Consider the following 23,907-nt stretch of genomic DNA (forward strand, 5'->3'; position numbering starts at 1 on the left):
TATAGTGAGCCAGATGTTCAGCCAGGTATATAGTGAGCCAGATGTTCAGCCAGGTATATAGTGAGCCAGGTGTTTAGCCAGGTATATAGTGAGCCAGGTATATAGTGAGCCAGATGTTTAGCCAGGTATATAGGTAGCCAGATGTCCCCCTCCTGATCTCCCTCCCCCCCCCCCCTCCTAGCATGCTGTGGGTAGCTATCTGTGCTACCCACAGCGTGCAGAACAAGCACACCCTAGGGAATCCCTGGGCAGCCAGCAGGGCAGAGAACGTGCGGGGGTTCCCCCTTATATGTGTAGGCTGTGCTGGCAGGGGATCCCCCTCTGTGCAGGTGGGGGGATCCCCCTTCTATTGTGGCTGGGCGGGTGGCCTATCCCCCTCCTCCCCCCCCCCCCTAAGCCCGTTGAGTAAATAGATGTACTCACCTGAGGGCTTTCTCCAGCGACGGCAGCAACACTTCCTCCTCCATCTCCGAAGTCTCGTTCTCTGTACAGTTACATTACGAGGCTTGGTGACGTCACCAAGCCTGGTAACTGAAGTTACACAGGCATCGCTGGAACTTCAAAAGGAAGGAGCCGGAGCTATTGAATCCCGATCTGCATGACTAGTGCTGAGGACGGGCTCTCCTCCTCCAGCAAGTCTTCACATCGCAGCAAACTTCCCAGAAAGTGCTCCAGCCTCGCAGGTCAGAAATCAGAGCACAGGGAAGAGAGTGGATCAGTGCTCGCTTATGCTGAGGAGACAGCATTGCAGGGCAGATGGTTATCTGTTAATCCCTGGTAAGGTGGTGATTGATATCTATTAGCTGCCTCTGCCTACTGTGCCTGGCATGCCCCCCTTTCAGATGCACTTTGTTTGCTGGGAGGAGAGGAGACAGACATTTTTACAACTACTATATTGCTGTCTCCCCCCCCCCCCCCCCCCCCCAACTGCTCTGCTCGGAGATGTTACATTGATGTAAACCTGTCTGCAGACCTTCTGCAGTGTGCTGTGCAAGTTACAGGAGCTGTGAGAGTGCTGCATTCTTACTCGTATTACATTCATATTTAGAAGGTAGTACTGCTTGCAATCCTCTCCTCTCTGACCCACACTTTTTTTGTTTGTTATTGCCCCCCCCCCTTTCTTTTCCACACTGGTATACATATTTTTTCTTCTACCTTTAGTCTGTCTCTCCCTCTTACACATTTTCCTTTGTCTCTCACACACTTTCCTCCTTGTTTTTTCTTTCCCAGTCCTTTTTTCCCCCCTCTGTAGTACATGCTGTTTACCACATAGACAAGCAACAAGCATGTGTACATCATGCGAGATCATCCAGTGTAACTTCCCCATAGTTACATATAGTTACATAGTTATTTTGGCTGAAAAAAGACATACGTCCATCGAGTTCAACCAGTACAAAGTACAACTCCAGCCCGTCCCCCACATACCCCTGTTGATCCAGAGGAAGGCGAAAAAACCCCACCAGGCATGGTCCAATTAGCCCCAAATGGGAAAAATTCCTTCCTGACTCCAGATGGCAATCAGATAAAATCCCTGGATCAACATCATTAGGCATAACCTAGTAATTGTAGCCATGGATGTCTTTCAACGCAAGGAAAGCATCTAAGCCCCCTTTAAATGCAGGTATAGAGTTTGCCATAACGACTTCCTGTGGCAATGCATTCCACATCTTAACCACTCTTACTGTAAAGAACCCTTTCCTAAATAAATGGCTAAAACGTTTTTCCTCCATGCGCAGCTCATGTCCTCTAGTCCTTTGAGAAGGCCTAGGGACAAAAAGCTCATCCGCCAAGCTATTATATTGCCCTCTAATGTATTTATACATGTTAATTAGATCTCCTCTAAGGCGTCTTTTCTCTAGACTAAATAAACCCAGTTTATCTAACCTTTCTTGGTAAGCGAGACCTTCCATCCCACGTATCAATTTTGTAGCTCGTCTCTGCACCTGCTCTAAAACTGCAATATCTTTTTTGTAATGTGGTGCCCAGAACTGAATTCCATATTCCAGATGTGGCCTTACTAGAGAGTTAAACAGGGGCAATATTATGCTAGCATCTCGAGTTTTTATTTCCCTTTTAATGCATCCCAAAATTTTGTTCGCTTTAGCTGCAGCGGCTTGGCATTGAGTACGATTATTTAACTTGTTGTCGATGAGTACTCCTAAGTCCTTCTCCAAGTTTGATGTTCCCAACTGTATCCCATTTATTTTGTATGGTGCTAGACCATTGGTACGACCAAAATGCATGACTTTACATTTGTCAACATTGAATTTCATCTGCCATGTATGTGCCCATATAGCCATCCTATCCAGATCCTGTTGCAATATGACACTATCTTCCTGAGAGTTAATGATTCTGCACAATTTTGTATCATCTGCAAAAATAGCAACATTGCTCACTACTGCATCTACTAGGTCATTAATAAATAAATTGAAGAGCACTGGACCCAGTACAGACCCCTGTGGGACCCCACTGCTAACAGTCTCCCATCAGTAGTTCCCAGTGTGTTTCCTCCTTACCCACTTCCTCATTCAAAAGCACCCAGCATGATCAACCTACACTCCTTCCTACCAAGTAGCACCCAACACGATCCACCCTGCCCCTCCCTACCTAGTAGTGGCACCCAACATCACCCTCCAACTCCACCCAATATGACCTTACTTCCCCACCCGGCTACTTTTTAATGCCACCCGGCTGGTAAGAAATTCTGGGGAGAACACTGAGATCCTTTACAAATTGCAGCACAATGGGAATCTTAATGTGCTCTACTGCCCATGATATATATTATTTATAGATTATGTGGGGGTAAAAAAAAGCGATGTATGCATGTAGGATGGGTAAGAACATCAGCTACATCAAGCATAATGCTGAGAAAGGCCTTGTAGCTTAGATTTCATAATGGTGATTGTATAGATTTAAAAACTAGGGAAATGTACCAAATCAAGCCTGCAAACTGTGGAGAGGCAAAGATGACAGAACATTGCTACAGGAAGAGATCAAGAGCATATATATATATATATATATATATATATATATATATATATATATATATATATATATATATATATATATATATATATATATATATATATATATATATATATATATATATATATATATATATATATATATATATATATATATATCATTTCTCATTGTGTAAAGTTTGTTTTAACATTATCAAATCTCTTTAGTTTGCAGAGCTTGATAAAGCTCGACCTGATATTTGGTGTATATTTGGTGCATTGACATCTAGTACCTGATATGCTTTATTGCATGTGAATCTTAGTAATTTTGATGTTTAATTATGAAGTACTGGAAAGCCTGATGTTCTTGCATAATGTTCCCTAGAAACAGTTGAGCAGTTAAGTGTGAGTGAGATAATTTGCACCCTGCTGATCATGAATGACAGACGAGACGGTGCAGCTAAGCCTGTTTTGCCTGTTTCTGGATCATAGAGGGACAATTCGGTGCTAAGCACTGCCGGGGTTTAAATCATTTAGAAGTATTTTGTTAACTATATCTAGTGCATGGGGGGGGGGGCTTAGAGAATTAGATAAACGACAGCTGGCGCATACTTTGGAGAGTACTTTGAAGCATTATGTGGGTACTAAAGCAGCAAGATGGAATGTGGAAGGAAAGATGTGACACTTACTTAAAGAACCTCAACTTGTCACAATAAACATTGTGTGTAATCCCGCACACAAATGCAAGATATTTTGAATGCACTTTCAGACTCCATTCCATTACACAAAATAATGGTAGTACACAGAAATACAGCATGCAGTGTGTTTAAAAAAGCAGAAATACAGAGTAGCATAGTGGGATTGCTACAATGGGCTTCTTATGGCAAATTGCATACATTTTATGTGATTTTAAGTGCAGGTGCTTAAAAATGTGCATCTAAGTGGGAACTATCTTGGTATTGTGACAAAAAATGTCCCTGTGTTCTATGGAAATTCAGCTACCATTGAAATATTGCTTTCCCGCCTACTGCGCAGTGTAGTGCCGAGCATGCGCAATGGGTAACCGCCGCTTGTGGTCTATTTACCCTTATAAAACTCCTAGCGGCTGTTATTGTTACCCAGGGGAGATTATATATATATATATATATATATATGATAGATACACACACACACACACACACATACATACATACATACATACATACATACAGGGGGCTGCAGCACACAACAGTTCCGACTAGAATGCTAATAAAAACTATCATTTTTGCATGGTTAGAGTAGGGCGCGTGTGTGTGTGTGTGTGTGTGTGTGTGTGTGTGTGTGTGTGTGTGTGTGTGTGTGTGTGTGTGTGTGTGTGTGTGTGTGTGTGTGTGTGTGTGTGTGTGTGTGTGTGTGTGTGTGTGTGTGTGTGTTTATTTTCAATTGGTATTAAATACTGTATCATATCCATCGATCTGGGCCAATAAGGGCATAACGAGGCTTAGGGATGTAGTTAAGGGAGATGAGATCAAACAATTTAATACTCTCAAACAACAATTTTCTCTACCTAATTCGATGTACTTTCAATATCTCCAAATTCGACACGCGTTTCAATCACAATTTACTACACCAAAACTGATTATGCAATCTCACCCCGTTGAAGATATTCTGAGCCATTCAGGTCAGACAGGTCTCATCTCCCTTGTCTATACCACACTTATAAACACTAATAACCCAAGCAAAATCAAACCCTACTTATGGAAAAACGCTATACCAGACCTTACAGAGACTGAATGGAATGACTCAATATCCTTATTTATATCCACTCCAATAGCAGCCCGACACAAATTGTCTGCGATTAAATATCTATACCAAGTATGCTTTACACCACACAAGCTCTCCAAGATTAGCTCTGAACACGAAGATAGATGCTGGAGATGCGGCGACTCTGATGCCCATTTTCTGCACATATTTTGGACATGCTCTGAAATAAAACATTACTGGGAGAATATCCACAGCCTCCTTTTTGAACTAGTGAGCCCATCTATTCCAATCACATCTAAAAGCTTATTGCTTAATATCTTTAGCGTCAAATCTCTCTCCGAAAGAAAACTGTTCTTGGCCAGAATGATCCTATTCTATGCTAGAAGGCAAATCACTCGGAAATGGAAATCTACATATGCTCCCACCTCACAAGAAGTGATTAATTCCATTAACTACGATTTGCCTATTTACAAAGGTATATATGCTAATAGAGGTTCATTAAAGAAATTCTACAAAATCTGGACTAAATGGATGTCTAAATTCCAAATAGACATGTAGATAACTTCTCTGTTTAATTACCTCTGTGTGCTCTCTACTGAAGTGATCCTCTTGAATGTAATGATGTGTTCTTAACCTTTTACTGCCTTTTTTCTCTCCTTGTATACTGCACCTTTAGATGTCACAATCCTGCTCCCATACTTGTATATATGGACTATGAACTTTGCTGCTCCTTTAGACTGGAACCGACCGGGGATGGGAGGGAAAGGGAGGGATTCAGATGTAGGTCTTATGTCGTGTTTTTATGTTTTATAAAAAATAAAAAATTGTTTTCTACAAAAAATACTGTATCATGACTTTTACAAGATGAAATAATAATCTCACCATATGGTAGTGTTGTTGGTGGTAAACCAGATGTTGGCACACCTCCAATGTGCATTCCCATCATTTGGTTGGTTAGTTGTTGTGTACTGGTGGAGGTTGGAGGGTATTGCTGAAAGTTAGCTTGCTGTGGAAGAGCTCCTGCTTGTTGCATGTATGGTTGAGCCAATGGTGGTCTATAAAAGAAAACAAATTATATGGATAATATTATATTGTCAACATTTATATTTATAGGTTTAGGACACTCTCTGCTACAGTCTCCTACTTTACATTTATTTAGCACTGGTTTCTTCCGCAGGGCCATACAGAGTATATAGTCTTCTCAGTTCTCACTAACTGTCCCTTACTCCTAGTCTAATCCCTAGCCTAGTCATAATGCCTTCGTAGTCCAAGGCAAATTTATGGGGAAGCAAATTAAAGGACAACTGAAGTAAGAGGTATATGGAGGCTGCCATATTTATGTTCTTTTAAAGGAGAACTGTAGTGAGAGGTATATGGAGGCTGCCATATTGATTTCCTTTTAAGCTATACTAGTTGCCTGGCAGCCTTGCTGATCTATTTGGCTGCAGTAGTGTGAATCACACCAGAAACAAGCATGCAGCTAATCTTGTCAGATCTTACAAAAATGTCAAACACCAGATCTGCTGCATGCTTGCTCAGGGTCTAGGGCTAAAAGTATTGGAGGCAGAGGATCTGCAGGATAGCCAGGTAACTGGTATTGCTTAAAAGGAAATCAATATGGTAGCCTCCATATACCTTTCACTACAGTTCTCCTTTAAAGGGGAACTGAAGAGAGAGGTATATGGAGGCTGCCATGTTTATTTCCTTTTAAGCAATACCAGTTGCCTGGCAGCCCTGCTGATCCTCTGCCTCAAATACTATTAGCCATAGCCCCTGAACAAGCATGCAGCAGATCAGGGGTTTCAGACTTTAAAGTCAGATCTGACAAGACTAGCTGCATGCTTGTTTCTGGTGTTATTAGGATACTACTGCAGAGAAATAGACCAGCAGGGCTGCCAGGCAACTGGTATTGATTAAAAGGAAATAAATATGGCAGCCTCCGTATACCTCTTACTTCAGTTCCCCTTTAACTGACTAGGGGTAGTTAGAATCTGTGATCGTGATAGTTAGAATCTACGCTGCATCTGCAGCTCTCCAACTCTGATAAAGCGTGGTCCCAAGCTGATCACTGCATGCTGTCACAGAGTTTCATTGGCTTCTTACCAGGTGATCACGGTGAGCCAATCACAGTGATCACAGACAGCAAACTGAAAAAAAGTCTCTGGTTCTTAAAGGGGTCGGGGCCTGACATTCTAAATGGTTCTCAAACCTGTCCTCATGACTCCACAATGGTGCATTGGTTTACAGGCAACCTCACCTATGCACAGGTGAGGTAATTAGTGTCTCACCTACGTGGATTCCATGTAGCAGAGACACTGATTACCCCACCTGTGCATAGAAGAGGTTGCCTGCAAAACATGCACCGTTGGGGAGTCACCAGGACAGGCTTGAGAAACCAGGGCTGTGGAGTTGGAGTGGAAGCAATTTTTGAGTATCTGGAGTCGGGAAAAAAAATGCACCGACTCCTAGTGAATTTAAACTGTAATTAAAATAGAAAATATGATAAAATGTTCTATTTCTCAGATAATAGTCATCATAAATAATTTATATATACAGTAATAGCTCTGCTTAGTCCACAAAAATGGAAAACCAATCAAAAATTAGTTACTTGTGCTGCTTCAATAAAGCAGTCCCTCTATTATTAAAGTCAGGATGTACATATCTGATTGTGACTGTATATATGATGTGTAAACAGGAATCTCTTCTATATACTAAATAACATCTATGCTGTAAGAATACAGCCTGATATGTAGCTGTGTCACTAATAGAGATGGTCAATGAGATGGAAAGAATTCTGCGTTGATGCTGATTTATGCAAATTCATGTACTCCTTTTGCTCAGGAAATCAAATAATTTGATATGTTGTGAAAATTTGGTTTGATGACTGCAATTAAAGGGTACCGAGATGGATGAAAAGAAAAGTTTTATACATACCGGGGGGTTTCCTCCAGCCCCCTTCAGGCTAATCGGTGCCTCACTGTCCTCCTCCGCCACCTGGATCTTCTGCTATGAGTCCCGGTAATATAGCCAGTCAGCGCAGTCCGGCCGTGTGCCGCTTCCACAGCCAGGAGCGTTCTGCATCTGCGCAATAGTGCTGCACAGGTGTAGTACTCTCCCGGCGACGTAGTGTTGCATGTGCACTACATCCGATTGCCTCAAGTACCGGGACCCATAGCAGAAGATCCAGGTGGTGGAGGAGGACAGCGAGGGACTGATTAGCCTGAAGGGGGCTGGAGGAAGCCCCAGGTATGTATAAAACTTTAATTTCATCTGTCTCAGGTTTACTTTGTTACACAGTAGTACTATACTCTACATATGCACTCCCCACAGAGCTGCAGGGAATACACTGACAATGTTGTGCACATTGAACACAGAGGTGTTGTCTATCACCCATAAACCTGGTTCAGATTATGCATGAAGAATGTTTAATAGAGGAAGAATCTCCTCATTCCCCTGCAGAGTACCTGCACATCACTCTTACATGTACCCACAGTTACATTGCCTAGGGCCTGATAGATGTTCTTTGTTCCTGTCTGTAGCTTCTAAAAGTACACTTACCAAGGAATAGTTTTAGTCTATGAAAGTATTAGAGGCAGAAGATCCGCCGGATATCCAGGTAACTGGCATTGGCAAAAGGGAATAAATATGGCAGCCTCCATATCCTTCTCACTTAAGTTGTCTTTTATAATTTCTAAGCGTTGGCAGTTAAAGAGGAACTCCAGTGAAAATAATGTAGTAAAAAAAGTGCTTCATTTTTTACCATAATTATGTATAAATGATTTAGTCAGTGTTTGCTCATTGTAAAATCTTTCCTCTCCCCGATTTACATTCTGACATGTATTACATGGTGACATTTTTACTGTGGGCAGGTTATATAGCTGCTCCTAGCTGTTTTGGCTGTTAGAGACAGCTGTAAACAGCTAATTCCTGTCTGTGAACATTGTTACATTGTGGCAGTTTGCCCAGAGTACCAGGGTACTCAGAGCTTCTTGTGGGAGGAGTTTCAGCACAAAATCAGTCATACAGCGCCCTCTGATGGTCTGTTTGTGAAAATCATATTTATCATGTAAAAGGGGATATCAGCTACTGATTGGGATAAAGTTCAATTTTAGGTTGGAGTTTCTCTTTAAGAGATGCATTTCATGTTATATACTTTCAATCAACAAGATTGTAATATGCAAATTAGAGGAGTCGGAGGAATCCTAACCTGAGGAGTCGGTGGATTTTTGTACCGACTCCACAGCCCTGTGATAAACAATGGGTTAAAAAATGCAAATTGCCTGGCTGTCTAGCTGATCCTCTACCTCTAATATTTTTAGTCATAGATCATGAACAAACATTCAGATCAGATGTTTGACTAGTTTAGCTGCATTCACCACATGCTTGTTTTAGGCATTATATTCAGACATTACCAATGCATGAAACATCAGCAGCATACACCAGGCAACTGGTATTGGTTAAAAATATGGCCGCCTCCATATTCTTCTCATTTCAGTTGTCCTTTAACTTATCTGCATTTTTGTAATGTAGGAGAAAACCCACACAAACACGGGGTGAACATACAAACCATGCAGATAATGTCCTGGCCTAGATTTGACCCAGGAACCCTGAGCTGCAAGGTGAGCATGCTATTCACTACACTAATGTTCTTGTCTTTGTAGTACAAAATTCTGGCACAATAGAATGAGTTCTCTGCAGATATCAGCAAGCAATATATATTGTCAGTGTGAAGAATTACGGCATGTTCAGTCTCCCTGCCTGTGTCTCTATGAGCTGCCCCTCTGGTCTCTATTGCATTAACTGGTCTGAAATATCTGTCTTGGGCTCTCTAAATGCTACTGGGTCATCTAGTCTGAAATATCAGTCTTGAATAACTTAGGAATACATTTGCAACTAGTAAAAGAAAAAGTGAAAATCATACAGGGAGACAATGACAGAGGAAACCACATTTTTCATGTCACTATTTTCCTTAATACTCACTGCCACAATTTTAAGCCGCTCACGGTGTGAAAAACATCTTTAGGCAAAGAACAAATGTAGTAAATGGAGAGTCGCAAAGAAAAAAAAAAAAAAAAGCCTAGCATTACTGTGGCAACTAGTTTAAAGAAACCCCCCCTGGGGGGTACTCGCCTCAGGTGGGGGAAGCCTCCGGATCCTATTGAAGCTTCCCCCGTCCTCCTCGGTCCCACGGCTTCAGAGATAAAGCTCCCCGAACAGCGGGGATGTAAATATTTACCTTCCCGGCTCCAGCGCAGGCGCAGGATCGGCTCTCCACCTTGTAGATAGGCAGAAATAGCCGATCGTTGTCGGGTCGCTCCACTGCGCAGGTGCAAGTCTCCTGCACCTGCGCAGTAGAGCGGTCCCGACGGAGATTGGCTATTTTCGCCTATCTCCGTGTGGAAAGTCGCAACAGCGCCCCCGCTGGAGACAGGAAAGGCAAATAAATCAGCGCTTATCAGGCTTGTCAAGGGAGGATTCCAGGACACTTCAGGGGAGCCAACGCTGGACTGCCTGCAGCTACAGGGGTGGGGGAAGCCTCATTGGGACCCTGAGGCTTCCCCCTCCCGAAGTGAATACCCCCCAGGGGAACATTTTTTTTTGTTACAGGGTCTCTTTAAAGTAAACCCTTATTTTAAACTTTTGTTCCCATTGAAGTATTGTATATTCCTGCGTATAAGACTACTTTTTAACCCTTGAAAATCTTCTGAAAAGTCAGGTGTCATCTTATACGCCGGGTGTCATTGATGACGGGTGATACGCCCTATTCTGTTACCGCCTCTCAGAACTCGCTGTAGTGGAGCGGCACAGGCGCACAAATGTGAGATCTGAGAGGCAGAGGAGGAGGTAAATAGGATACAAGGGTGGGCCAGAAGTGTGAAAGAGGTGTGTTTCATGGGCACAGTGCGATCTATTCTTCCATACCGCTCTGATAAACAGGGAGGCAAGGAGAGCTGGCCAATCCACTTAGGGAGAGCTGACCAATCCAACCAGTCAACTGACTATATACTGTTCTATACTGGGTACCACATACAGTACAGCACCAGTATCTGTTCATACCTATTTATTGTCCAGCGCTGCGTAATATGTTGGCGCTTTATAAATACAATAAATAAATAAATACATAGCACCAGTATATGATTTTTTTCTTTTTATTTGCTGTGCGTTGGAAGAGGGGTAGACTTAGACAGTGAGTATATCCCAAACTCTATATTTTAACTGGAAAAGTTGGAGGTCGTCTTATATACCGGAATATACGGTAACTGAGCACTCAAAAAGCAAAACATATGTAATGTTTAATGTGCCGCTTTAGGAGTCTAATAGACCCATACAACAGCACAGGAGTAGAAGTTGCTTCCAGTAAAGTGCTCACAATGTTTAAGAAGAACCATTTTTCAAAAGTCTGGATCATCTCTCACTTTATGCTATACCTTATTTTTCGGACCATAAGACGCACCTAGGTTTAGAGGACAAAAACCAGGAGAAAAATGTTATACTAAACCTGGTGCATCCATGGTGAAGGGGCATCATGTGGTTTATGCACCCTTTGTACCTCCTGCTCCCTTGCACCTCGTGTCCTCTTCTGTCTCCGCCTCAGTTTTACTTGTGTCCTCTATGCCCCATTGTGTCCCCCTGTGTCCTCCATTTGTCCCCATGTGTCCTCCTCTGCATGGACACAGTACAGGAAGTCCCCGCCACTGCGGCGAGTTGGAGGTTCGTATTGGCAGGCGTTCACAAGTCAGGGCATCTTATAGTCCCTGCATTTGGACTATAAGATGCAGTGACATCTAAAGTTAAGTTTCAGATATTAAGTTATCTTCATGTACAAAATATGCAATACTTTTTTTTAGTACACACTCATGTTAAATGTTACAGTATTGTATAAACTCTTATAAGTGGTTTGAAGTACATTAAAAACAAACAACATAGTTTATACTATATAGCCAAATGCAGAATTGTCCGAAAGTAACACATTTATCGACATTTCACCATGTTTAACACAGGACTCAACTTACAAACAAATGCAACTTACAATCTCCCAGAACCTGTTTGTAAGTAGAGGACCACCTGTATTAGAATAATTCTCGTGCTCATTCCATGACTTCACCAGTATGTCAGGCAGCCCAAGAAAGCATGCTGGCAGGGCCATCACAACCCCCTCTAGACCCCAAGTCATTTATCTGAGTTGGCATGACACTGTGTCGGGCATCCCGCTCTAGAGGTTTTAATAGCCTCTGGAGTCCCCCAGGTGAAACCTGTTAGATTAAATGTGACCAGAACATATTAGCTAGCACTAGGCTAGCTAGTATAGTTGGCCAGCACTCCCCCCCCCCCCCCCCCCATCTCCCATGATCCAGCCGCTTATACTTTACACGGCCTGGTTGCAGCGATCGCCGCAGCCTCCTCACACAGCTCCGTTCTTCTCTATCGGGAGGATCGGGACTGCGCTTGACGTCAATTCCTTTATGTACGATCGTCCCCGTAGCGTAGAGCGGAGCTATTTGCAGAGGTTGCGGCGATCGCTGGATAGAGGCTGGGTAATGTATAAGCGGCTGGATTGGGAGGAAAGGGGGGGGGGGGGGAGCTGGTGGTGGGGGGGTGGTCAGTGGCCACCTATACTAGCTAGCCTAGAGCTAGCTAATATGTTCTGATCACATTTAATCTAATAGGTTTCACCTCTGGGACTCAGAGGCTACAAAACCTCTTGAGCGGCGTAACGCTCAGCAGGTTAAAGACCTCCTGAAATGAGTTAAAATAAAAAAAAAAAAAACACCTCAGTAGTTCGAAACCTTTTGATGGGCTTCCCAGATCCCTGTAGAGCCCACTGTCCCAGTGCAAGGTCCCTTTGTGATCTTCTGGCCATGGTCCTGGCTGCTGATGAACACATCCACATTGGTCTGGTGCAAGTGAACTCTGAACATGTCCAGTAAAATTAAGCAACTTGTGCACCTCTTTTTTCTCTGTGTCTAGCGCTTTCTACTGGGCATGTGCAGACCTTACTTGGGCATGCCCAGTCCAGATGCACTTTTCTGCTTCTGTGATCGCAGCCGGAAGAAACCAAGGCGACTGGCACAAGTTGAACATGTATAGAAGGACCCTTTTCTGGAATGGTGGGCTGTAAGAGGATTCTAGAAGCCTTTGGACCATTCAGGCAAAATGTTTTATTTTTTACTCACTTCAGATACCTTGAAAGGAGTGAGATGCAGGAATGAGCATGGCAGCCAAGAAACTAAAACTTCTACTAGAAAATTAGAAAGTCTCCAGGTAAAATGAAAAAAAAAATAAATAAATACATTTACATTAACATGCATGCATTATACAATAAAAAAGCCCACAAACTTAATTGCAGCATACCTTTGCATCTGTGTGGATAATGATGCTGGTCCATTCTGCACGTCACTCTGACCAAACTGACTATATTGCAGCTGCTCTGCAGGGAGAGATGTCCCCGCTGCAGTTGCAGCACCTGACGTGGGTGGAGATCTCACGGGACCTGAGAATCAATTATAAACAAGTACCCAGTGTAAGTAACAATCAAAACACTGCTCAGATGAACAGATTAACTCCTAGAAATCCCACTGGATTCAAAGATCTTACAATGGAAAATATGCAAAGCAAACATTTTTTCACAATAGGCTCCTTCATGAAATACAACTCATACAATGATAAGATATGTCCACAGAAACGGTTACCTTCACTTGTAACAGTAAAACAAGAAGAATATTCCACAAGTGAACTACATTAAGAACACCAATATGTAAAGATTTGTAAACAATAAGTTGATATAAGGTGCATGGTATATCACAATTACCTATGTAGTGAGAGGGAACAGGAGAAGAAGTGCCAGAGGTGAAAGAATCAGGAGACCCTTTTTGAGGGAACCCTGAATTAGACAGAAAACCTGGAAATACAATGTGAAAGACAGAAACAGCACTTAGGACAGGTCTTGTAGAATAGCAATATAACAGCTATTACCAGAACGTTAACTGGCACAATTTAGAATGAAGGGATTAGGGAAAAAAAGGCTTACCTAGCTTGTGTCACAGTCTATGGGACACGTAGTTTTAACATTAGCCTTAGTACTGCTATTACAACCTTGGCTACAGCCTCCCACCAAATGACCCAACAATGCACCCCATGCAATATCCCCCATACTCACCAATGGGGTCCCCTACTTTGTAGTGTACATGAGCCCACACTCCAAGCAGTCATTATCCTCTAAGCTATTTGGAGATTACGCTGTCTTGACACTAGCTTTATCTCAAAAACACCATGTCAATCCCTCCCCCAGCTAAAGTACAGCACAACAAACAAAAACATACTGTCATTCAGATAAATGTCTATTTCCACCATCTCGATTCCAAGACAAACAGAAACAAAAAGAGCAGTGAAAGTAAAACAGAACACAGCTGAGGTATAGTACCTTGTGGTTGAACATGCTGTGGATAACCTTGTACTGGTCCATTGTATCCAGGGTACTGAGGACCTCCTGGCATTGGCTGACCACCATATCCTGGTTGCTGGAACCCTCCAGGCTGGGGCTGCATGTAAGGATTAGCTAAATGTGGTTGCTGATTTATGTTCATCTTCTGTGCATCCCCAGACTGGTCCTGTACAAGAAAAAAAAGGAAAGAAAAGAAAATTATAGTACGTATGTAAAGGTAATATTTGTAGTTACCATGTAAAAATCATTATTCATGATTTTGGGATCCTAATGAGATCAAAGAATACATATAAAAGTATGTAGGTGGGCACTTGTTTTCTTTACATATACGTGTATTACTTATACACATTAATATTTTAAACATTGCCTTAGTAGTTCTAAAATTAACAAAACATGATTTTTGATCCGTTACGCTCGATTCACACTTGAGCTGAGAACAGGCACTTTTTGTCCATTTCACAGATCAGCAAACAGCATGTCAACAGCATGTCAATATTATTCAAGAAAAAAACATTTTTTTTTACATGGTACATACATAGAAGTATGAAAGTTTGGATTTTGTTGTTTCGCACTTTTTAAATGTTGCTGTTTGAGAAAAGAAAAACATTTTTTAAACAAAACCTGTTTAATTGCATACATCATAAAACCCCATAAAATGCCAAGGAATCTAGAGTGTCCAGCAGCCCCGATCCTCCCGACGCATTGCCGAGAGATCAGGAGTACTGGATCATCTATGGCAAGCCCACTGCTCTCCTCCTTACCCCTACCATTCCATTATGCACCACACCGACATGTATTCCCCTCAATCAAGAGCAGCTGAAAGCATGAAGCTGTACAGCACTCGACCCCAAATTGTCATCCGAGGAATCTAATCACGATCCTTGCGGACAACATTTTTCATGTGTGTAAGCAACTTAGGTGTCAATAGCTGAAGGAATACTTGCCAAATGAGGTCACAGAAAACACAATCTGAGGCCTCTTGCACACTGCAAGTGATTCCGATTCAGATTCCGCTTTTTAATCAGTTTTCACATCCGATTCAGATTCCGCTTTGCAGTGTGCAGGGAGCAAACTGCAAATCGGAATCTGAATCGGATGTAAAAACTGATTAAAAAGCGGAATCTGAATCGGAATCGCGTGCAGTGTGCAAGAGGCCTAAAAAGCGGAATCTGAATCAGAATCACTTGCAGTGTGCAAGAGGCCTAAAGTGGTTACAATTCTCACCTAGGCCATACAACATTTATTTTATTTATTTAATTTATAAAGCGCCAACAACATTTACATAAATAAGTGAAAGAGTGTTTTACAGAGAACGGTTTCATTATTATTATTATAATAATAATAATAATAATAATAATAATAATAATAATAATAATAATAATAATAATAGGTATTTAAACAATCCTGACCAAAAAAAAAAAAAAAAAAACTTTAGCTGAAGCCATCTTTAAAGGCTTTAGTGGTACTTAGTCAACAGTCAGACATGCAGTGATATTTGACTGCACCAGTTATTTATACACCTGACTTAACACTGTTACCCTGATTACCCTTGCTAGTACTTGCATGAAAACAAATCCAAATTTGAGACTAGAGTTTTGGAGAGGTGAAAACGTCCTTCTTAAATCATGCCTAGAGAAACATTTGAAATGGAAGTATCAATAAGTCATAAATACTTTGGTTTGGGTCAGAGGGGTTACTGGGGTGAACTGGCAGCAAGAGACTTCAAAGCAAATAGGTGTTGCCTCATTTACTTGTACAGAATGATTACAGCACACCATCTTGGACACCTGTGGTGATAGCGCAAATGGGCCCTACAGGTATCCATGTAAACTTTCTGTGACAGAAGCTAGATCAAGAATATTTTGGCATATGACACACAAATAGGATTGTCAACCATTTTCATGTGATGAACCAGTTCTAAGAGAAAGCTCAGTTGGCAGGTGTTATTAAAGCATACCACCAGAGCCGGGACAAGGTCCTCCAGCACCCAAGGCTGAGACACCAAAGTGAGCCCCTCCATCCCTGCCACCCCAGCCATCACACACTGATTGCTATTAGACTTAAGCTAAGTACCCACGGGGGTACAATTGTAGCTGTCGCCGCACACGGGAGCGTGTGCGCGACAGTTCGGCGGCAGTTCGGCGACAGCTCGTCGCCAAATCCCTCTGCATCCACACGGCAGCAGAGGGATTAGCGATGCGGCGGAAGCTGTCGCCGAGTTTCCTCCCCCCCGCCGGAAGCTCCGTGTGGTGTGTGTGGGTAGCTGTCGCTAGCCCGCATACACATGCGGGGCTAGCGACAGTTCCGGCGAGGTTGCGGCGACGACTGTAGCCGGCGATTGAACATGTCAATCGCCTGGCGACAGCTCCGACGGGCGACGGTTTGGGGCGCGCGCATCATACACACGGGGGAACTGTCGCCGCAACACGCGCGTGCCACGCGGTTGCGGCGACGGCCGTCCCCCGTGAGTATGGGCCTTAAGAGGGCCACAGGGCACACAACCTCCCCAACACCTTAATAACTAGTTATCTGGCGTGCAGTCACTGCCATGTATCCCCTTTTCTTATTTCTTTCTGCTTCAAACACAATTAGGAATGACAGCTGAATGAATTGTGCGCCCCCTCCTACACTGCGCCCTGAGGCTGGAGCCTCTCCAGCCTATGCCTCGGCCCGGCCCTGCATACCACAATAAATAAGGCATCTTAAGGTATATTCACTAAAAACCATGTTAAATGACCAAAATTACAAAAAAAAAAAAAAGTAAAATACATGTAAACACATACAAATAAGAAGTTTGTCTTCATGGGAGATCCTCATTATTTATTCTTTACAAAAGCACACCCTTAAAAGGATCTATAGCACCCCTACCTATTCGCACACTATTCTGGCAGTCGGACTGATCAACTGTTGAATACTAAGTGCTTTTGAAAATAAGGAAAACCCTGCCAATCCCCTATGAGGAGATGGGCTAGTCCAAAACCTACCTACTGTAAGTGACAGCAACATAAGAGAAAAAGTAATGTATAGCACATTTTACTCTGGAAGACATGTACGTTTTATGTGTTTTCATGTATTTTAAATTTTACAATGTTTTGCGATAATGGTCCCTTAAGTAGAATCACACGTGGAAAATCTTCTGTACGATGAGCAGAGCGTAATGCATTGCATGCAGTATAATGCATTCTTCTCTACGCTTTGTGTGGTACGACTTTATGCACATTATTTTGTTTAAAGCAGTTTAGTGCATACTCCCCCGATGGCTAAAACATAAAGAGCAAACCCGATTGCAGCATGATTTTTATACATATTAGCGTTTGGAGCTAAGCTTACGTTTATAAACATATGCACAGTGAAACATCAGCTTTAATGCAAGTGAGGATATCATTTACTTGGCAACACAACTCATTCAAACAAGTTCAAACCAGTCTGCAGCATACACTATTACTTTGTGATAGGAAAACAGCATTCAGGTACTGTCTCCAACATAATGATGCCTGTCTGAACCATGCGTTAAATTTACTCATTCACAGTAGAACTGAATGAATACAACTTTAACAAAATGTTGCTACAAATGAATAGAACATGGCAGCATATTTCTCTAATGTGGGCCCCAAAACAAATTTCATGTAAAAATGAAACATCAAATGAATGGTACACATGGACTCGCAAAAAAAGACAAGTATGTGTTGCATTAAAACAACATGTATTAGCGCAACACATATGAAAAGTTCAGAAACCGGCCTCTGTGGATGGTACTGGATTGCAGTGCATCACCCTGTCGTTCAGACTTCAAGAGGGTAAGACAGACTGAATATCTGAAAAGACGGCAACCTAAAGCGACAGCAGTCAGTGGTACAGCATGTGGCCAATATCTGGAGTACTGGCCAGGTACTTTAAAAAGCGATTTGACAATAGCTAATCAAGAAACTTTTACATAAACAAATACTAGAAGCACAGCACAGTACCCACACAGTACTAGAAAAAAAACATTTTTCCATGAAGTGAGGCTGCTCATATGAACTTAAAGCAAACTTGAAGCGATGGAAAAAAAAAAAAAAAGATACTTACTAGATACTTACCCAAGAAGAGGGAAGGCTTTGGATCCCATAGAGCCTTCCTGGTCCTCTCTCTGTGCCCTTCTTCCACTGCTAACGAACCCCCCCCCCCCCCCCCACAGCACTTCCGAAGATCTGTACTGCACATATGCGAGCCTGGGTTTGCACATTATGGATAGGTGCGAATTTTGAATGGAGGACAGCAGTGGAATGAGAGCAGAGGACCGAGAAGGCTCTATGGGATCCAGAGCGTTCCCTCTTCTTAGGTAAGTATCACTTCAGGTTTGCTTTAGAGCGAATCTGAACTGAGGGAAAAGAAAATCTAGATACTTACCTTAGTGGAGTGAAGTCTCTGTTGGATGATCCAGAAGCTAACCCGTTCCCCCTCAACCCCTCTGCTGCTAGCCAGGACCCTCTTTTTTGCGGTGGCACTCCTGTCTCTGTTCGAGAGCGGCCGTGCAGGTGGCAGCAAGTTGTGAACCTTGCAGTAGCACAAAGCCGCTTGTGCATGTAGGAAAAAGCTGTGCATGAGCGGTTTTGTGCATGTGTGGACCATAAAACAATATTATTGAATATGCTTTAAGGGACCTAGCACAGGAACGGAGGGATGTAAGATCGGGGAAGCCTCTGGACCATCAAGAGGCTTACCTCTACTTAAGTATCTAGTTCTTCTCGCAGGTTTTAAAAACATTTCTAGTGTCATATATCCCTAAAGTGTAGTACCCACAAGTTCAACATGGACTACAGTGCAGCATTTCTATGCGAAGGGATGAGAAGACCTTTGTTTTCAAGGCATCAGCATATGCACCATTTGCAACCAGAATCACAGCACCACTTCTCAACCTATCATGCAGCCTATATTCATCTACGGATTTCGAGGACTGCAGGCAGAAGCAACAAAGCTGGTAAGACCAATTGGGCAGTGCTGAAATAGTCAACACTAACTCATTACTTTGTCTCTTTTTTATGTTTAGAAAGGTTTCAAAATGGTTCTAAAAGCAAAACTAAAATGTAAAGTGGCCATAATGCAACACATTCTGCACTATATGGAGCTAGTATGTATCCGGTGAGGGGCTTTCCATAGAGGAACACTAGAAAGTGAAAAGGACACAGAAAATCCAGGAGCGCCAATATAATTCATTTAAAAAACACTGGGATAAGGAGCTATAAGAATGCTACTTACTAAGGATACTAAGGATGGGTTGCTAAAGGCAATCACAATAAAGCTTGTGGTGTATTCAGTCTCCACACAGATAGCTCTGGGTGCTTCTCTACTAAGTGGTTGGTTGCTCTTCAAACAAAAAAGAAACCCTGGATAAAATCACAGGCCAGCTCAATATAACAATTTCTGCTGGAGAAACACCGTACAAACACTCCAAGAATTTCTCCTAAAGGCCCATAACCATGATTTTCCTGATGATTTTTCAGACGACTGACGATACTTTGAGCGGTAAGCGATCCTTTCTGCGATCTAGCGACGTGAGTACAGGCGCATAATCACGCAAATGTGAGTTGTTCATCTGTCGAGTGGTGAGTATTCAGCTTAACAGACACTAATCTTGGCATGAAGAAACAGGTACCGCCGGTGAAATTCTCCATCATTTGTGTCCAATAAATATCCTTAATAATCCATTCCTCACCCGAGGTAAGACCACAAAGCTATATACACACTGGGGCGCCTCCTCCTACTCAATGTATTATATGGTGCTGGCTTTAACGTGTACTTGCCTATTTTCATATCCCCATTTCTGTCACTTTCACTGCCAAAAATGTCCTCTCATCTCCTTTATGTCTAATAAAATGTGAAGTAGTTAAGCCTCATACACATGCCAGCTGAGACAATGGTTTAGGACTATTTCAGGGGAGAATATGTGTACGAATGTACCATAATGTTATTTGCCAGAGTGGGTGCATATGACAAACAAGTGCATTACTATGTTTTGTTCCCTGTGCTGCCGGACACAACTTGCTCATTCCCCACTTGCTGTTATGCCGCCCCTTTCCACTGAACAGTACAGGCTGCTCAGCTTCATCCAAGCATTATGCCTGTACAGCACTAATTCCCTGAAATGTCACCTTATGAAGTGCTCAATGATTTTAACAGGCATCTTTAATGGAGCATGTGTCTGTATCTTTAGAGCTTTGTTAGGTTTCCTTTGTTTTTTAGCATCACTCAGATCTACACCATCCATTTAATACACATACACACACAAACACCCCACACACACACATCCCCCCATAGCATCAACCAGTAGATACCTCCAGGAATTTCAGCCGGGTTTCACATAACACCACAACAACGATTGTAATTTACACCTATTAAGAAAATACCATGGCCACAGTAAGATAATCTCATTTGAAGTATCACTCCTTTCCTACTGTATGTGGAGCAAATGCCTCTCCAGTGTCCCAAATTTGTTGACCGACTGCCATTTAAAAGGAAATGTGTGTTAAGGCCCATACACACGTCGGATTTTTCTGAACGACCCGTCGTTTGAACGTTCCGTCGTTCAGTCGTTCGCACGTCAAATCCGACGTGTGTACAGACTATCGTTCGAGTGATAAGACTGGTTTCCAGCGATTCTTATCACGCGAACGATAGTCCGTACACACGTCTGATTCCGCGTGCGAACGACTGAACGACGGGGCGTTCAAACGACCCGTCGTTCAGAAAAATCCGACGTGTGTATGGGCCTTTATGCTTGATACAATAAGCCTGCATTGCGTACAGCTTTACCTGCCTACCTGTAGTACTGGTTTTGAAAAACGAGGCTGTAGGGTTCTGTTGTAGTACTGTAATTTCCTACTATACTTTATGGTATCTTTTCCCCCACCTGACATGAAACCAGCTTCTTTAGGCTTGTACACAACTTCAGGTGGTTAAGAGAAGCAAAAACACAATGGGCCTGATTCACAAAGCAGTGATAACTCAGTTATCACGCCTAAAAGACTTTAGGCGTGATAACTTTTGCACTGCTGAGTTAGCACCGTTTTGTGCTCTTTATTGCGCGCAAAGTCCCACGCGCAATCACGCAACTCCGCACGCAGCGCCCATAGGGTTTAATGGGCGCATCGCGCGCACCGACTGAGTTTAGGCGTGATAAAGGGCTTTTCACAGGCGTGCAAACACTTTGCACCGCTTTGTGAATCAGGCCCAATGTCTTCTTTTGTCATGTTAACAAATCTATCATGCCAGATTGGTAAACAATGTCGGGGGGCTGATATGCACAGGTTAGAATCATGGCTGAGATGGCGCAGAACGACCGCCTCAGTCAAGTATTTTCTAGCATGCGTATGCGGCTTAAGTGTTATATAGGCAGACAGTGATCAGGGCTTCACAAGGCATGGCCATAGTCTCCACTTATACGATAACCAGTCTCTGCTCCAATGCAGAGCTAGTATATGAACAGGTGGGAAAGTGCATGGCTACTGTCAAATCTGCAGCAACATCAGCACCAGGAAGAATAGACCGGAGCAACAGCTCTTATGCTATTGCCAACAAGATTTCTGGTCATTTTCCGATCGATTGTATTCCATTCACTCCTATCGGAAATCGATCAGAAAGCAATCGGCAATCAATTGTTAATCAGATCGGACACGTTGGAAATAATGGATCTGTCAGTAAATCTGCCAGAAAATCTCAGTGTGCACCTAGCATTAGAAAACACCACATGAAATTTGGCACAGGGTCATTTTAAACTGTAAGCAGATGCCGGTGATGAATTCTTTAAAAAGAGGAACTGCAGTGAAAATAATAAACTACTTTTTTTTATTTTACAAATTTCATTTATAGATTATGTAGACTATGTTTGCCCATTGTTAAAGATTTCCTCTCCCTAATTTAAATTCTGAAACTTATCACTGGTAGCGACATCTTTAGTTCTGCCTAGTGATCTGTACAGAATGTTTGTTTACTGAGAGTTCTATGCACAGAGGGAGATATTGCTTTGCAGTTGGAAAAAGACGGTATTTCCCACAATGCAATGAGATTCACAGACAGCACACTGTGGGAGAGGTTTCACCAAAATATCAGCCATACAGCCACTCAAACACCCCCCCTTTTAAAGGTATACTAAAGTTACAAAAGCATTTAATACTGTAAATGTATGCAAAGATACAAGTAATAATAAAAGGACCATTATGATGAAAAGTAGGCAGTTAAAATCTGACAGAACCGACAGGTTTTGGTTCAGTTCATCTCCTCATGGGGGTTCTCAGTATTTTCTTTGTTTTCAACAGCATTTCCTGAACAGCAGTTTAACTGCCAAAATAGCAAGACACCAGTTTTGTCAGTTAGACTTTGCAACTGCTGTTCAGGAAATGCTGTTGAAAACAAAGAACACCCTGAGATGTCCCCACGAAGAGATGGACTGGCCCAAAAGCTGTTGGTTCTGTCAGATTTTAACTGCCTACTATTTCCGCGATAGTGGTCCCTTAAAAGCATCCTCTGTCTTCTATGCAGCCTGTAGGTTTTATAATTTTTAAAAATCTGAATACAGGAAGTCTGCATCCTGTATTTACCTTCCTCAGTGTATGTGAGATTGTCTGTTGGTAGCCCCCCAAAAGGTTGTCCTACTATTTTTGAGGGGGGGGGGGGGGTTGCCTTTTTGTTTTTTTACAACTCTTTGCTATGGGCAACAAATAGCCTGACCACACATCAGTCCTTAGTTTATAGGTTTATTGGCTGTCACACTATAATTGTTATACTAGGCTAATTGAAGATCAGTGCCCACTAATCTGTCACTTATGTCACATGACTAGAGATAGTGACAGCTGGCCAATGAGAGCAGCTAGGTGAAGAAGAGGCGGGCACAATTTAGGACTCAGGATGCGGTCTCATCTCACTTAAAACAAATTTGGACACAGGCTCACTTAGAAGTTCCATGCCTCCCTGATGATTGGGTGCAGAAAGATAAATTCCTGTGCAAGCTCAGCAGATAGTCAGATTAACAGGAAATTGCATTATCTCTACTCCATGACTAAAGTCCATTAGCTACAGTGTTACCACCGTAGCCAATGCTGTACTTTGTGAAACAACAACGGCAGATATTCCAGCTAGGAAAGGTCTTCCTGCCTCCGTATCGCGCTGACAGGGAAGGTTCTGTCATTCCAGGCCTGGCTGCGCTATACGCTTATGGCAGCATGGCCATTTACAGCTGCCTCTGAACTGGAGTGTCAGCCATGTGGACAAACTAGAGGGTGAGGGCCTGGAGCCCGCATAATACCATCCCCCGTGTCTCGGCTCCCCTCACCTCCTCACGTTCCGGCTTGTTCCTTCACTTCCCCGTCCGCTTCCAGAAAGCGCCGTCTCTAGTTCCTATCGGAAATGACGTCCAGTCTCACCCACTGGAGAACTCAGCTTGTCAGGCTCTGCCACGTCCACACTCCGCCCAACCAAGGAAAGCGGCCTCAAAGAGAGTACTGCGCAGAAACAGAACAAGCTATCAGCTGATAACATGGGGGCATGCGTATTGACAGACGGCGCCATCTTTGTTATGGGTATTAGGCTATACAGATTCTACACATCTAAACAAACACTTGGCAATCTTTCAAGGTTTCTTGTTTTAAATAGTCAAGCAGAGGAGTAGCAGTGGAGTGAGCCAGTGGTCATTTCTAATTTCCAATCAAACACAGCAGAGTTAATCAACTCTGAAGTGAGGAAATTCACTTTTAGGTTTGATACTTACCTAAGAAGGCCCATTCT

The 23,907-nt window shown here is 42.7% G+C and overlaps 1 protein-coding gene across 5 annotated transcripts in view; it reads right to left on the reverse strand.

Annotated features, from left to right (window-relative positions):
• SEC24C (SEC24 homolog C, COPII coat complex component) overlaps positions 1 to 23,578 on the reverse strand; it is a 72,809-nt gene extending 49,231 nt beyond the window's left edge. For 2 of the 5 annotated variants that reach the window (XM_068258044.1, XM_068258043.1), the window contains exons 1-5: positions 23,456 to 23,578; positions 14,128 to 14,314; positions 13,516 to 13,605; positions 13,059 to 13,197; positions 5,589 to 5,761 (exon numbers count right to left, since the gene is read on the reverse strand). In XM_068258044.1, coding sequence (XP_068114145.1) covers positions 5,589 to 5,761; positions 13,059 to 13,197; positions 13,516 to 13,605; positions 14,128 to 14,290 — 565 coding nt within the window. In that variant the 5' untranslated portion in view covers positions 14,291 to 14,314; positions 23,456 to 23,578. The remainder of the gene's footprint in view (positions 1 to 5,588; positions 5,762 to 13,058; positions 13,198 to 13,515; positions 13,606 to 14,127; positions 14,315 to 23,455) is intronic. The other 3 variants (XM_068258045.1, XM_068258046.1, XM_068258047.1) reach the window with 3 other exon arrangements.
• Between the last annotated feature and the right edge of the window lie 329 nt (positions 23,579 to 23,907).

The sequence above is a fragment of the Hyperolius riggenbachi genome, chromosome 10 (genome assembly GCF_040937935.1).
Source record: "Hyperolius riggenbachi isolate aHypRig1 chromosome 10, aHypRig1.pri, whole genome shotgun sequence".
NCBI lineage: Eukaryota > Metazoa > Chordata > Amphibia > Anura > Hyperoliidae > Hyperolius > Hyperolius riggenbachi.